Here is a 16,502-nt window from a genome sequence, read left to right as displayed (position 1 = left end):
TGATTCCCTGTCATACAGATGAAGCCACGCTTATCTTGGATTCTCTGCTGCACCTAGGCACCCCAAGGTTTATTAGCATAAACCCTTCATCTATTGTTCTCAGCTGCAATACAATACAGAGAGAACAATACAGCAGGGGATTAAGTAATTACAGCAGGGGATTGATAAGATTTTACTTACCGATAAATCTATTTCTCGTAGTCCGTAGTGGATGCTGGGGACTCCGTCAGGACCATGGGGAATAGCGGCTCCGCAGGAGACAGGGCACAAAAGCAAGCTTTTAGGATCACATGGTGTGTACTGGCTCCTCCCCCTATGACCCTCCTCCAAGCCTCAGTTAGGTACTGTGCCCGGACGAGCGTACACAATAAGGAAGGATCTTGAATCCCGGGTAAGACCCAAACCAGCCACACCAATCACACCGTACAACTTGTGATCTGAACCCAGTTAACAGTATGATAACAATGAAGTAGCCTCTAAAAAAGATGGCTCACAACAATAATAACCCGATTTTTGTAACAATAACTATGTACAAGTAATGCAGACAATCCGCACTTGGGATGGGCGCCCAGCATCCACTACGGACTACGAGAAATAGATTTATCGGTAAGTAAAATCTTATTTTCTCTAACGTCCTAGTGGATGCTGGGGACTCCGTCAGGACCATGGGGATTATACCAAAGCTCCCAAACGGGCGGGAGAGTGCGGGTGACTCTGCAGCACCGAATGAGAGAACTCCAGGTCCTCCTCAGCCAGGGTATCAAATTTGTAGAATTTTACAAACGTGTTCCCCCCTGACCACGTAGCTGCTCGGCAAAATTTTAAAGCCGAGACCCCCTCGGGCATCCGCCCAAGATGAGCCCACCTTCCTTGTGGAATGGGCATTGACAGATTTTGGCTGTGGCAGGCCTGCCACAGACTGTGCAAGCTGAATTGTACTACAAATCCAACGAGCAATAGTCTGCTTAGAAGCAGGAGCACCCATCTTTTGGGGTGCATACAATATAAACAGCAAGTCAGACTTTCTGACTCCAGCCGTCCTGGAAATATATATATATATATATATATATATATATATATATATATATATATATATATATATATATTTTTAGGGCCCCGACAACGTCTAGCAACTTGGAGTCCTCCAAGTCCCTAGTAGCCGCAGGCACCACAATATGTTGTTTCAGGCGAAACGCTGACACCACCTTAGGAAGAAACTGGGGACGAGTCCGCAGTTCTGCCCTGTCCGAATGGAAAAACAAATATGAGCTTTTTTTAAGACAAAGCCCCCAATTCTGACAATCGCCTGGCCGAGGCCAGGGCCACAACATGGTCCCTTTCCATGTGAGATATTTCAAATCCACAGATTTGATCGGTTCAAACCAATATGATTTGAGGAATCCCAACACTACGTTGAGATCCCACGGTGCCACTGGAGGCACACAAGGGGCTGTATATGCAATACTCCCTTGACAAACGTCTGGACTTCAGGAATTGAAGCCAATTTTTTCTGGAAGAAAATCTACAGGGCCGAAACTTGAACCTTAATGGACCCCAATTTGAGGCTCATAAACACTCCTGTTTTCAGGAAGTGCAGAAATCGACCTAGTTGAAATTTTTTCGTGGGGCCTTCCTGGCCTCACCCACGCAACATATTTTCACCACATGTGGTGATAACGTTGTGCGGTCACCTCCTTCCTGGCTTTGACCAGGGTAGGTATGACCTCTTCCGGAATGCCTTTTCCCTTAGGATCCGGCGTTCAACCGCCATGCCGTCAAACGCAGTCGCGGTAAGTCTTGGAACAGACAAGGTCCCTGCTGGAGCAGGTCCTTTCTTAGAGGCAGATGCCACGGTTCCTCTTGGAACAGACATGGTTCTTGCTGAAAGCAAATCCCATCTTAGCTCCCGAGGCCATTAGTCCTCTGTGAGCATCTCTTGAAGTTCCGGGTACCAAGTCCCTCTTGGCCAAGCCGGAGCCACGAGTATAGTTCTTACTCCTCTACGTCTTATAATTCTCAATACCTTGGTTATGAGAAGCAGAAGAGGGAACACATACACCGACTGTTACACCCACGGTGTTACCAGGACGTCCACAGCTATCGCCTGAAGGTCTCGTGACCTGGCGCAATACCTGTCCCGTTTTTTGTTCGGGCGGGACGCCATCATTTCCACCTTTGGTCTTTCCCAACGGTTCACAATCATGCGGAAAACTTCCCGATGAAGTTCCCACTCTCCCGGGTGGAGGTCGTGCCTGCTGAGGAAGTCTGCTTCCCAGTCGTCCACTCCCGGAATGAACACTGCTGACAGTGCTATCACATGATTTTCCGTCTAGCGAAAAATCCTTGCAGTTTTGACCACTGCCCTCCTGCTTCTTGTGCCGCCCTATCTGTTTACGTGGGCGACTGCCGTGATGTTATCCCACTGGATCAATACCGGCTGACCTTGAAGCAGAGGCCTTGCTAAGCTTATAGCATTACAAATTCGCTCTTAGCTCCAGTATATTTATGTGGAGAGAATTCTCCAGACTTGATCACACTCCCTGGAAATTTTTTCCCTGTGTGACTGCTCCCCAGCCTCTCAGGCTGGCCTCCGTGGATACCAGCATCCAATCCTGAATGCCGAATCTGCGGCCCTCTAGAAGATGAGCACTCTGTAATCACCACAGGAGAGACACCCTTGTCCTTGGATATAGGGTTATCCGCTGATGCATCTGAAGATGCGATCCGGACCATTTGTCCAGCAGATCCCACTGAAGAGTTCTTGCGTGAAATCTGCCGAATGGAAGCGCTTCGTAATAAGCCACCATTTTTTACCAGGACTCTTGTGCAATGATGCACTGACACTTTTCCTGGTTTTAGGAGGATCCCGATTAGCTCGGATAACTCCCTGGCTTTCTCCTCTGGGAGAAACACCCTTTTCCTGGACTGTGTCCAGAATCATCCCTAGGACCAGCAGACGTGTCGTCGGAACAACTGCGGTTTTGGAATATTTAGAATCCACCCGTGCTGTCGTAGAACTACTTGAGATAGTGCTACTCCGACCTCCAACTGTTCTCTGGACCTTGTTCTTATCAGGAGGTCGTCCATTTTCTTTGAAGACGAATCCTCATTTCGGTCATTACCTTGGTAAAGACCCGGGGTGCCTTGGACACTCCAACGGCATCGTCTGAAACTGATAGTGACAGTTCTGTACCACGAACCTGAGGTACCCTTGGTGAGAAAAGCAAATTTTGGGACATGGAGGTAAGCATCCCTGATGTCCCGGGACACCATATAGTCCCCTTGTTCCCAGTTCGCTATCACTGCTCTGAGTGACTCCATCTGGATTTGAACCCTTGTAAGTGTTCAAATTTTTCAGATTTAGAATCGGTCTCACCTAGCCGCCTGGCTTCAGTACCACCCTATAGTGTGGAACAATACCCCTTTCCTTGTTGTAGGAGGGGTAATTTTATTATCACCTGCTGGGAATACAGCTTGTGAATTGTTTTCAATACTGCCTCCCTGTCGGAGGGGGACATTGGTACAGCAGACTACAGGAACCTGCGAGGGGGGAAACGCCTCGACATTCCAATCTGTGCCCCTTTGATACTACTTGTAGGATCCAGGGGTCCTGTACGGTCCCAGCGTCATGCTGAGAACTTAGTAGAAGCGGTGGAGGGCTTCTGTTACTGGGAATGGGCTGCCTGCTGCAGTCTTCTTCCCTTTCCTCTATCCCTGGGCAGATATCTTATAGGAACGAAAAGACTGAGGCTGAAAAGACGGTGTCTTTTTCTGCAGAGATGTGACTTAGGGTAAAAAACGGTGGATCTTCCAGCAGTTGCCGTGGCCACCAGGTCCCATGGACCGACCCCAAATAACTCCTCCCCTTTTATACGGCAATACATCTTTGTGCCGTTTGGAATCTGCATCCCCTGACCACTGTCGTGTCCATAAACATCTTCTTGCAGATATGGACATCGCATTTACTCTTGATGCCAGAGTGCAAATATCCCTCTGCGCATCTCGTATATATAGAAATGCATCCTTTAAATGCTCTATAGTCAATAAAATACTGTCCCTGTCAAGGGTATCAATATTTTTAGTCAGGGAATCCGACCAAGCCACCTCAGCTCTGCACATCCAGGCTGAGGCGATCGCTGGTCACAGTATAACACCAGCATGTGTGTGTATACTTTTTAGGATATTTTTCTGATAAGCATGTGAGCGCCTTATCCACCCTGAGGGGTGTTTCCCAATGCGCCTTAACTTCTGGCGGGAAAGGGTATACCGCCAATAATTTTCTATCGGGGGAAACCCACGCATCATCACACACTTCATTTAATTTATCTGATTCAGGAAAAACTACAGGTAGTTTTTTCACCTCACACATAATACCCTTCTTTGTGGTACTTGGAGTATCAGAAATATGTAACACCTCCTTCATTGCCCTTAACGTGTGGCCCTAAAGGAAAATACGTTTGTTTCTTCACCGTCGACACTGAAATCAGTGTCCGTGTCTGGGTCTATGTCGACCGACTGAGGTAAATGGGCGTTTTTACAAGCCCCTGACGGTGTCTGAGACGCCTGGACCGGTACTAATTTGTTCGCCGGCCGTCTCATGTCGTCAACCCACTTGCAGCGTGTTGACATTATCACGTAATTCCATAAGTAAGCCATCCATTCCGGTGTCGACTCCCTAGAGAGTGACATCACCATTACAGGCAATTTGCTCCGCCTCCTCACCAACATTTTCCTCATACATGTCGACACACACGTACCGACATACAGCACACACATAGGGAATGCTCTGATAGAGGACAGGACCCACTAGCCCTTTGGGGAGACAGAGGGAGAGTTTGCCAGCACACACCAAAATGCTATAATTATACAGGGACAACCCTTATATAAGTGTTCCTCCCATATAGCATTTAATATATATGTATATCGCCAAATCAGTGCCCCCCCTCTCTGTTTTAACCCTGTTTCTGTAGTGCAGTGCAGGGGAGAGCCTGGGAGCCTTCCCCTCAGCCTTTCTGTGAGGGAAAATGGCGCTGTGTGCTGAGGAGAATAGGCCCCGCCCCTTTTTCGGCGGGCTTCTTCTCCGGAGATTGTGAAGTCTGGCAGGGGTTAAATACATCCATATAGCCTCAAGGGCTATATGTGATGTATTTTTCGCCATACAGGTATTCTACATTGCTGCCAGGGCGCCCCCCCCCCCGCGCCCTGCACCCTCCGTGATCGCTGTGGGAAGTGTGCAGACAGACAATGGCGCACAGCTGCAGTGCTGTGCGCTACCTGAGGAAGACTGAAAAGTCTTCTGCCGCCTGGTTCCGGACCTCTTCAATCTTCAGCATCTGCAAGGGGGTCGGCGGCGCGGCTCCGGGACGAACCCCAGGGCGAGACCTGTGTTCCGACTCCCTCTGAAGCTAATGGTGTCCAGTAGCCTAAGAATCCAATCCATCCTGCACGCAGGTGAGTTGAAATTCTCTCCCCTAAGTCCCTCGATGCAGTGAGCCTGTTGCCAGCAGGACTCACTGAAAATAAAGAACCTAAAAACTTTTTCTAAGCAACTCTTTAAGAGAGCCACCTAGATTGCACCCTTCTCGGACGGGCACAAAAACCTAACTGAGGCTTGGAGGAGGGTCATAGGGGGAGGAGCCAGTACACACCATGTGATCCTAAAAGCTTGCTTTTGTGCCCTGTCTCCTGCGGAGCCGCTATTCCCCATGGTCCTGACGGAATCCCCAGCATCCACTAGGACGTTAGAGAAAAGTCATTACAGTAGAGGATTAAGTCCGACTGCCCAGTCTCAGTCAATCCTTTTAAAGGCCAAGATAAAGGTAGCTCCATCTGTACATGCTACCAAGTTCTTAATCTGCTTAAATGTTCCACCTGGAGTTTTAGACTGGTGCCTTTTTATGTCTTAATCTGTATATGGCACAGGGCTGTTTTATTAAAGCCAATAACATCCCTGGAATAGGAAAACGTAAAGACCATCATTCGCCATGCAAGGATTACTCTATGCACCACATCCACGTCTCTCCATAGCGATCAGTGATGTTTTGTGGGTGTCTCTGTCTCCTCTACATTTACTTGTCAAAAAGGGAATGGAGGCGATTGAGATTTTAATGCTGCTCTTCTGCGCAGTCGCTACTGGTGTATTTAACCCGGTATATAATCAGCTTGTCGACGTGATAATGACAACAGATGAGTTTATGGAGATGGAGTCTCTATTAATCTTCCTTTTGACTATTTAATATGGGTCAAATTAGGCTATGGCTGTTAACTTCCGAAAACTAGTAATGCCATGCTGTTATGAATATGCCTGTGTGTTTCAGGGGCCACAAAGGTGTCCGTTCCTGTATTGAGTATCTGAAATCAGATGTAAGTTTATAAACCAAATCATCATCATCAAGCGTACAGACCTTTTAATGTACAAAACTTTTGTAATCGAAATGAATATTTTTTTGCAGAAGATGATTCGGCTGTTGATTGGTATTGGGCGTCCGGATGACGGTTCCTCTGTGACAACGTATGTACTTGGGCGCTTCACAAAACCTGAACAGGAACTGCAATCTCAAGTTCTGGAGCGGGGTGTGGAGTTGTTGCTAGCTCATATTAAACAGAGAACAAGGACTGACCCTACGGCCTGTACAAAGATGGTGGAAAACAGAGGAGGAGCTTAACCAGTTGCCATAGTAAATGCTGAATTCTGATGGCGAGCAGGCAATCGGTGGTCTAGCGCCACGTGCTGACATCGGCTCTCGTCCGCGTTTGCACTGTTACGGTGAAAATGGTGCACCATGAATATTGCGGAGCGCACAGTTGTTTGTGGCACTCTGTTGGTGTGACTGCAAGTTAGACCGCATAATGGAGGACATGTCTAGCAGTATCTGTTATTGTATCTATACTCCGCTCTACTGAAGGGTGTAAAGGAGATGCCTGGCCCTGAATTGCAACTGTGTGATGTGTTTAGTCTGTCAGGCCTTGTCAGTCCACAATTTAAGACACACCTACTAATGGCAGATTATAAAATCACTGTATGGACAGGACCACGAGTGGTATAGGGCCATATTATACAGTATAAAGACATTACACTTCAGTGGTAGCTCCTACCTGGATGGAGGAGGGGAGCTGCAGCTGGCTGTACTGCCTGCTATGGGTTGCCTTGTCCCTGCTGCCTGCCAGGTCCAAGCATATCTACAATGTAGCTGACAGGGGCTGGGACCAGCGCATGTGCAGTAGCAGTGGCAGTACTGCGCATACGCAAAACTCTGGCTTCTGTGGACTGCTCTGGCTGCAGCCCGTAGATGCGAGCTAGGGCTAAAAAGGCAGGGAGTGGCCTCTAACAAGAATTCAGCTCTCTGCTAATCGCAGCCCGGTCTGGCAGTCCCAGAAGGGGGAAACACCTCCCAATGGGACTGCCTGTCCTGTGGGTGACTGGCAGGTAGCACTTCCTATTGGAAGTCACGGCCAGTCACAATGTAGCCAGTGCAGTCTTACAGATTGCGTCTGGCTCACTGAGGTGGCAGATTTTACTGGGGGGACTGCAGCCCGCATTCCAAAAGTAAAAATCCGCCACTGCCGAGTTACTTTAGAATACTACATACAAATATTTATTCCTCAATAAATATATGATGAGTGATAACTACCTCCCACTATTCTGATATTATTAGTTTACACAAGAGATTTTGTAATGCTGCAGAAATTGTATATTGCAATTATAAAATTCTGGAAATACTAATGCAGAACAAACGTAGCAGAGGATAAGACCATACAGATCAAACAAAATAAATTGATATCCTATTGTGAATCATTATAGGAACTGGACAAAAGATAAGGTATATTGGAAATGACAGGGAATGTAAGAGACCATATAATAACAATAAAACAGCACAGTCTGTGTAGGGGTTAGCATTACTGCCTCACAGCAACAAGGTTAAATTCGCAGTACTGGCAGGGTGGTTTTGCCTTTTAAATTATTTCAGCTTTAAAAATACGAGCGAACTGTTGATTTGTGCCTGTGCCTACATCTCGCAGGCTGTTAAATAAGGCCTATAGGGGTTTGCGTAATAGTGTGTGAGTTGCGTGAAGCAGAATGTTTTTGGCTGCAGCATTAAAGCGGCAATAATTAGCAAAGCAAAACCAACCAGGGTCTGCTCTTTAAATAATTGCCACTTTAAATCTGCAGCTGAGATTGACAAAATTGCTTCTAGCAAGTCCCACTACAAAAACCCGAGGGACTGCTAGGGTATAATTCCACATGAGAAATATTAACTAATGATATCATCAACGTGTACAATAAAGAATTGGGAATATCATTAAAGGATGCCCTAGAAACATGGTCCTGAATAAAGATGATTTTCCATTTACACATTTAGACCCTGACACTTTACTGCTTGCTAAAAAATATGTACGGTTAACTAGCCAACGAGGTGCACCACACATGTTGGGTTCATTTTCCTATTAGAGAACATTCCAACTCCTAAACCAGGCCTGGCCAACCTGTGGCTCTCCAGCTGTTGTAAAACTACAAGTCCCATCATGCCTTGCCACAGTCTTGCTATTAGTGAATGCTAAAACTGGCAGGGCATGCTTGGATGTGTTGTTTCACATCTGGCGAGCCACAGGTTAGCCAGGTCGGTCTTGAACCATCTATTACAACCTTTGATAACTAAACAAAAAAGCTATATAAAAGACAGCATAGGTACTAAAACATCCCATGTCAAAAGCATTTGGGTTCAAGTATCAAGCAGTGAAAAGAATGGAGAAGTTGCCCGTAGCAATCAATCAACTTTGTTATAGCATTTATAAAGTACATTCTGTAAAATGATAGACAAAAGCTGATTAGTTGCTATGGGCAACTTTTACATCAACCCCATTATACTCTGATAATGTCATGTCACATATTTATGCACAATCCTTGGCCATATCCGAATCGGACATCTCTTCAACAGACTGATTACATCAGTCATTTTTAACTCAAGGACAGATCCATAGAACCAGCTTACATCCTACTATGCAAACTTGTTTATGGCACACTGGTAATACACTAACATTTGGGCTAACGAACCCCACTCAAAGAGCATGATCTGTTGTCATGGGTGTAGTATTGCTATATACTATAGATCATGGCTAGGCGACATGTGTCATTCCAGGTGCTGTGGAACTGCAGATTTCAGCTTGTTCTGCCATAGTTTTTCTGTTATGGCATATTATAACTGGCAGGGCATGCTGGGATGGTAAGTTCCGCAGTGTAACTCGCCTACCCCTGATATACTGGAGGTGGGTGACGTTACTATACACAAGTCTAGAGAAAGCTTCCTAGATCTAGAAATATGTTGAAGATGGTTCACTAGAGAAACAAATTTTCGTATACAAAAGTAGATTGCAGCTACTTTCTTCCTGCCTGTAGTAATCACTACAAATACTGGTTGGGCATCTCAAGAGCACAGGCCAAACGTATTAGAAGAAACTGTTAAAATATACAAATTAGAAATATTCGGACAACCACTCAGAATGAGAAGTTTTTACATAGGATATATGGTCACGCACATATGAGGTCACATGGTTCCACAAGGATAGCCGAATAAAGAACATGACAACATACTGTTCATTGTGCACTTCTGCAGAAATGTGGAATCTTTGGGAAGCAATATCTGCAAACATTCTGCAATATTCTTAGTAGATTAATGGGTATATTGACTAAAATGCAGAGTTTATAGAAGTGGAGATGTTGCCCATAGCAACCAATCAGATTCAGTTTATCATTTATCTAGCACCTTCTAGAAGATGATACAATCTGGTTGCTATGGGCAACATCTTCACTTGTTTAAACCCACACTTTAGTAAATATACCCCTAAGATTTTACAGCCTACATCCCAAGAGAGGAATGATGGAGTACAACAAAGGCTAACCGTAATGATCTTTGTGGTGCAAGGGTACAATCAAGGCTAACCATTTCAAGAAGTTTCCTAACTCCAATCCTCAGCCACCTTTAACAGTGCATGTTTTCCAGATCTCCTAGCTGGTGCACTTTCAAAAATTCACAGGTGGTGCTAATTATTTCACTTGAAGTGAAGTTTTTTTTATTGCGCCATGTGAAAAGAGAAGAATTCTTGCACTTGTATTCATTAGTCAGGGGGAGAATAAGTGGAATCACCTGGATGTGGTATGATAACTTGGGAAGGACCATACTCTTTGGGGGATACTCAATTGTTTGAAAAGTCAGTTGAGTGTCTGTTTTTTCCTATCTAATAGACCGGAAAAAAACAGACACCCAACCAACTTTCTCTATCGTCCTAGTGGATGCTGGGGTTCCTGAAAGGACCATGGGGAATAGCGGCTCCGCAGGAGACAGGGCACAAAAAGTAAAGCTTTAGGATCAGGTGGTGTGCACTGGCTCCTCCCCCTATGACCCTCCTCCAAGCCTCAGTTAGATTTTTGTGCCCGGCCGAGAAGGGTGCAATCTAGGTGGCTCTCCTAAAGAGCTGCTTAGAAAAGTTTAGCTTAGGTTTTTTATTTTACAGTGAGTCCTGCTGGCAACAGGATCACTGCAACGAGGGACTTAGGGGAGAAGAAGTGAACTCACCTGCGTGCAGGATGGATTGGCTTCTTTGGCTACTGGACATTAGCTCCAGAGGGACGATCACAGGTACAGCCTGGATGGTCACCGGAGCCTCGCCGCCGGCCCCCTTGCAGATGCTGAAACAAGAAGAAGGTCCAGAATCGGCGGCATGAAGACTCCTCAGTCTTCTTAAGGTAGCGCACAGCACTGCAGCTGTGCGCCATTTCCTCTCAGCACACTTCACACGGCAGTCACTGAGGGTGCAGGGCGCTGGAAGGGGGGCGCCCTGGGAGGCAATGAAAACCTATTTTTGGCTAAAAATACCTCACATATAGCCTCCGGGGGCTATATGGAGATATTTAACCCCTGCCAGAATCCGTTAAGAGCGGGAGACGAGGCCGCCGAAAAAGGGGCGGGGCCTATCTCCTCAGCACACAGCGCCATTTTCCCTCACAGAAAGGCTGGAGGGAAGGCTCCCAGGCTCTCCCCTGCACTGCACTACAGAAACAGGGTTAAAACAGAGAGGGGGGGGCACTAATTTGGCGTTAGAAATATATAAAAAAGATGCTATAAGGGAAAACACTTATATAAGGTTGTCCCTATATAATTATAGCGTTTTTGGTGTGTGCTGGCAAACTCTCCCTCTGTCTCTCCAAAGGGCTAGTAGGTCCTGTCCTCTATCAGAGCATTCCCTGTGTGTGTGCTGTGTGTCGGTACGTGTGTGTCGACATGTATGAGGACGATGTTGGTGAGGAGGCGGAGCAATTGCCTGTAATGGTGATGTCACTCTCTAGGGAGTCGACACCGGAATGGATGGCTTATTTAGGGAATTACGTGATAATGTCAACACTCGGCAAGGTCGGTTGACGACATGAGACGGCCGACAAACAATTAGTACCGGTCCAGACGTCTCAAAAACACCGTCAGGGGTTTTAAAACGCCCGTTTACTTTAGTCGGTCGACACAGACACAGACAGGGACACTGAATCCAGTGTCGACGGTGAATAAACAAACGTATTCCTTATTAGGGCCACACGTTAAGGGCAATGAAGGAGGTGTTACATATTTCTGATACTACAAGTACCACAAAAGAGGGTATTATGTGGGATGTGAAAAAACTACCGTAGTTTTTCCTGAATCAGATAAATTAAATGAAGTGTGTGATGATGCGTGGGTTCCCCCCGATAGAAAATATGGGCGGTATACCCTTTCCCGCCAGAAGTTAGGGCGCGTTGGGAAACACCCCTTAGGGTGGATAAGGCGCTCACACGCTTATCAGAACAAGTGGCGGTACCGTCTATAGATAGGGCCGTCCTCAAGGAGCCAGCTGACAGGAGGCTGGAAAATATCATAAAAAGAATATACACACATACTGGTGTTATACTGCGACCAGCGATCGCCTCAGCCTGGATGTGCAGAGCTGGGGTGGCTTGGTCGGATTCCCTGACTAAAAATATTGATACCCTTGACAGGGACAGTATTTTATTGACTATAGAGCATTTAAAGGATGCATTTCTATATATGCGAGATGCACAGAGGGATATTTGCACTCTGGCATCAAGAGTAAGTGCGATGTCCATATCTGCCAGAAGATGTTTATGGACACGACAGTGGTCAGGTGATGCAGATTCCAAACGGCACAAAGGTGTATTGCCGTATAAAGGAAGAGGAGTTATTTGGGGTCGGTCCATCGGACCTGGTGGCCACGGCAACTGCTGGAAAATCCACCGTTTTTTACCCTAAGTCACATCTCTGCAGAAAAAGACACCGTCTTTTCAGCTTCAGTCCTTTCGTCCCTATAAGAGTCATATCTGCCCAGGGATAGAGGAAAGGGAAGAAGACTGCAGCAGGCAGCCCATTCCCAGGAACAGAAGCGTTCCACCGCTTCTGACAAGCTCTCAGCATGACGCTGAGACCGTACAGGACCCCTGGATCCTACAAGTAGTATCCCAGGGGTACAGATTGGAATGTCGAGACGTTTCCCCTGCGCAGGCTCCTGAAGTCTGCTTTACCAAGGTCTCCCTCCGACAAGGAGGCAGTATGGGAAACAATTCACGAGCTGTATTCCCAGCAGGTGATAATTAAATTACCCCTCCTACACCAAGAAAAGGGGTATTATTCCACACTATATTGTGGTACTGAAGCCAGAAGGCTAGGTGAGACCTATTCTAAATCTAAAAAAATTTGAACACTTACAAAGGTTCAAGTCAAGATGGAGTCACTCAGAGCAGTGATAACGAACCGGGAAGAAGGGGACTATATGGTGTCCCGAGACATCAGGGATGCTTACCTCCATGTCCTAAATTTGCCCTTATCACTAAGGGTACCTCAGGTTCGTGGTACAGAACTGTCACTATCAGTTTCAGACGCTGCCGTTTGGATTGTCCACGGCACCCCGGGTCTTTACCAAGGTAATGGCCGAAATGATGGTTCTTCTTCGAAGAAAAGGCGTCTTAATTATCCCTTACTTGGACGATCTCCTGATAAGGGCAAAGTCCAGGGAACAGTTGGAGGTCGGAGTAGCACTATCTCGGATACTGTTACAACAGCAGGGGTGGATTCTAAATATTCCAAAATCGCAGCTGATCCCGACAACAAGTCTCCTGTGCTTAGGGATGATTCTGGACACAGTCCAGAAAAAGGTGTTTCTCCCGGAAGAGAAAGCCAGGGAGTTATCCGAGCTAGTCAGGAACCTCCTAAAATCAGTGCATCATTGCACAAGGGCCATGGTAAAAAAATGGTGACTTCCTTCGAAGCAATTCCAGTCGGCAGATTTCATGCAAGAACTTTTCAGTGGGATCTGCTGGACAAATGGTCCGGATCGCATCTTCAGATGCATCAGCGGATAACCCTATATCCAAGGACAAGGGTGTCTCTCCTGTGGTGGTTACAGAGTGCTCATCTTCTAGAGGGCCGCAGATTCGGCATTCAGTTTTGGATGTTGGTGACCACGGAGGCCAGCCCGAGAGGCTGGGGAGCAGTCACACAAGGAAAAAATTTCCAGGGAGTGTGATCAAGTCTGGAGACTTTTCTCCACATAAATATAGCTAAGGGTAAATTTATAATGCTCTAAGCTTAGCAAGACCTCTGCTTCAAGGTCAGCCGGTATTGATCTAGTGGGATAAAACATCACGGCAGTCGCCCACGTAAATAGACAGGGCGGCACAAGAAGCAGGAGGGCAGTGGCAAAAACTGCAAGGACTTTTCGCTGGGCGGAAAATCATGTGATAGCACTGTCAGCAGTGTTTCATTCCGGGAATGGAAACTGGGAAGCAGACTTCCTCAGTAGGCACGACCTCCACCCGGCAGAGTGGGAACTTCATGGGGAAGTTTTCCACATGATTGTAAACCGTTGGGAATTACCAAAGGTGGACATGATGGCGTCCCGTCTGAACAAAAAACGGGACAGGTATTGCGCCAGGTTAAGAGACCCTCAGGCAATAGCTGTGGACGTTCTGGTAACACCGTGGGTGTACCAGTCGGTGTATGTGTTCCATCCTCTGCTTTTCATACCTAAGGTACTGAGAATTATAAGACGTAGAGGAGTAAGAACTATACTCATGGCTCCGGATTGGCCAAGAAGGACTTGGTACCCGGAACTTCAAGAGATGCTCACAGAGGACTTATGGCCTCTGCCGCTAAGAAGGGACTTGTTTCAGCAAGTACCATGTCTGTTCCAAGACTTACCGCAGCTGCGTTTGACGGCATGGCGGTGGAACGCCGCATCCTAAGGGAAAAGGCATTCAGGAAGAGGTCATTCCTACCCTGGTCAAAGCCAGAAAGGAGGTGACCGCACAACATTATCACCACATGTGGCGAAAATATGTTGCGTGGTGTGAGGCCAGGAAGGCCCCACGAAGAAATTTCAACTCGGTCGATTCCTGCATTTCCTGCAAACAGGAGTGTCTATGGGCCTCAAATTGGGGTCCATTAAGGTTCAAATTTCGGCCCTGTCGATTTTTCTTCCAGAAAGAATTGGCTTCAGTTCCTGAAGTCCAGAAGTTTGTCAAGGGAGTATTGCATATACAACCCCCTTTTGTGCCTCCAGTGGCACTGTGGGATCTCAACGTAGTTCTGGGATTCCTCAAAACACATTGGTTTAAAACCAGTCAAATCTGTGGATTTGAAGCATCTCACATGAAAAGTGAACATGCTCTTGGACCTGGCCTGGACCAGGCGAGTGTCAAATTGGTGGTTTTTTTCTCAAAAAAGCCCATATCTGTTTGTCCATTCGGACAGGGCAGAGCTGCGGACTCGTCCCCAGTTCTCTCCCTAAGGTGGTGTCAGTGTTTCACCTGAACCAGCTTATTGTGGTGTCTTGCGCCTACTAGGGACTTGGAGGACTCCAAGTTGCTAGATGTGGTCAGGGCCCTGAAAATATAGGTTCCAGGACGGCTGGAGTCAGGAAAACTGACTTGCTGTTATCCTGTATGCACCCAACAAACTGGGTGCTCTTGCTTCTAAGCAGACTTTTGCTAGTTGGATGTGTAATACAATTCAGCTTGCACATTCTGTGGCAGGCCTGCCACAGCCAAAATATGTAAATGCCCATTCCACAAGGAAGGTGGGCTCATCTTGGGCGGCTGCCCGAGGGGTCTCGGCTTTACAACTTTGCCGAGCGGCTATTTAGTCAGGGGCAAACACGTTTGTAAAATCCTACAAATTTGATAACCTGGCTAAGGAGGACCTGGAGTTCTCTCATTCGGTGCTGCAGAGTCATCCGCACTCTCCCGCCCGTTTGGGAGCTTTGGTATAATCCCCATGGTCCTTTCAGGAACCCCAGCATCCACTAGGACGATAGAGAAAATAAGAATTTACTTACCGATAATTCTATTTCTCGGAGTCCGTAGTGGATGCTGGGCGCCCATCCCAAGTGCGGATTATCTGCAATACTTGTACATAGTTACAAAAATCGGGTTATTATTGTTGTGAGCCATCTTTCAGAGGCTCCGCTGTTATCATACTGTTAACTGGGTTCAGATCACAGGTTGTACAGTGTGATTGGTGTGGCTGGTATGAGTCTTACCCGGGATTCATAAATCCTTCCTTATTGTGTACGCTCGTCCGGGCACAGTATCCTAACTGAGGCTTGGAGGAGGGTCATAGGGGGAGGAGCCAGTGCACACCACCTGATCCTAAAGCTTTACTTTTTGTGCCCTGTCTCCTGCGGAGCCGCTATTCCCCATGGTCCTTTCAGGAACCCCAGCATCCACTACGGACTCCGAGAAATAGAATTATCGGTAAGTAAATTCTTATTTTTCAAACAATTGAATTCCCCCTTTGAGCCTAATTCGGATTTGGAAGCAAACCCAATGCTCTACGGAAAATCCGATGGCTAGTGGTCTGCCCCTGGGTAAGATGTATTCTGCAGCCCCACCTTACCCTAGCATGATTGACATGCTGCAGTATTTACATTTCTTCATAGATAATTTTATTAAATGATGAGATGTCCTAGTACTAGAATGGCTGGAATTGGTCGGTCTGAGGCCGTCAACAGCGTTTCATTTGCAAATAATGCAATTTTCTCTTACGTCCCAGAGGATGCTGGGGACTCCGTAAGGACCATGGGGTATAGACGGGCTCCGCAGGAGACATGGGCACTCTAAAGACTTTAGATGGGTGTGCTCTGGCTCCTCCCTCTATGCCCCTCCTCCAGACCTCAGTTAGACCCTGTGCCCAGAGGAGACTGGGTGCACTGCAGGGGAGCTCTACTGAGTTTCTCTGTAAAAGACTTTTGTTAGGTTTTTTATTTTCAGGGAGCACTGCTGGCAACAGGCTCCCTGCATCGTGGGACTGAGGGGAGAGAAGCAGACCTACTTAAATGATAGGCTCTGCTTCTTAGGCTACTGGACACCATTAGCTCCAGAGGGTCGGTACGCAGGTCTCACCCTCGCCGTTCATCCCGGAGCTGCGCCGCCGTCCTCCTCACAGAGCCGGAAGACAGAAGCTGAGTGA

At 47.0% G+C, this 16,502-nt stretch overlaps 1 protein-coding gene across 2 annotated transcripts in view; it reads left to right on the top strand.

The window, feature by feature from the left end:
- PTRH1 (peptidyl-tRNA hydrolase 1 homolog) overlaps positions 1–8,351 on the top strand; it is a 30,580-nt gene extending 22,229 nt beyond the window's left edge. For both annotated transcript variants that reach the window (XM_063936631.1, XM_063936630.1), the window contains exons 4-5: positions 6,318–6,363; positions 6,453–8,351. In XM_063936631.1, the coding sequence (XP_063792701.1) occupies positions 6,318–6,363; positions 6,453–6,665 (259 nt within the window). In that variant the 3' untranslated portion in view covers positions 6,666–8,351. The remainder of the gene's footprint in view (positions 1–6,317; positions 6,364–6,452) is intronic.
- The last annotated feature ends 8,151 nt before the right edge of the window (positions 8,352–16,502 follow it).

This window comes from Pseudophryne corroboree, chromosome 8, assembly GCF_028390025.1.
Source record: "Pseudophryne corroboree isolate aPseCor3 chromosome 8, aPseCor3.hap2, whole genome shotgun sequence".
NCBI classification, from domain to species: domain Eukaryota; kingdom Metazoa; phylum Chordata; class Amphibia; order Anura; family Myobatrachidae; genus Pseudophryne; species Pseudophryne corroboree.
Note: the sequence above shows the minus strand (reverse complement) of the source record. Positions and strands in the feature narration are given on the sequence as shown.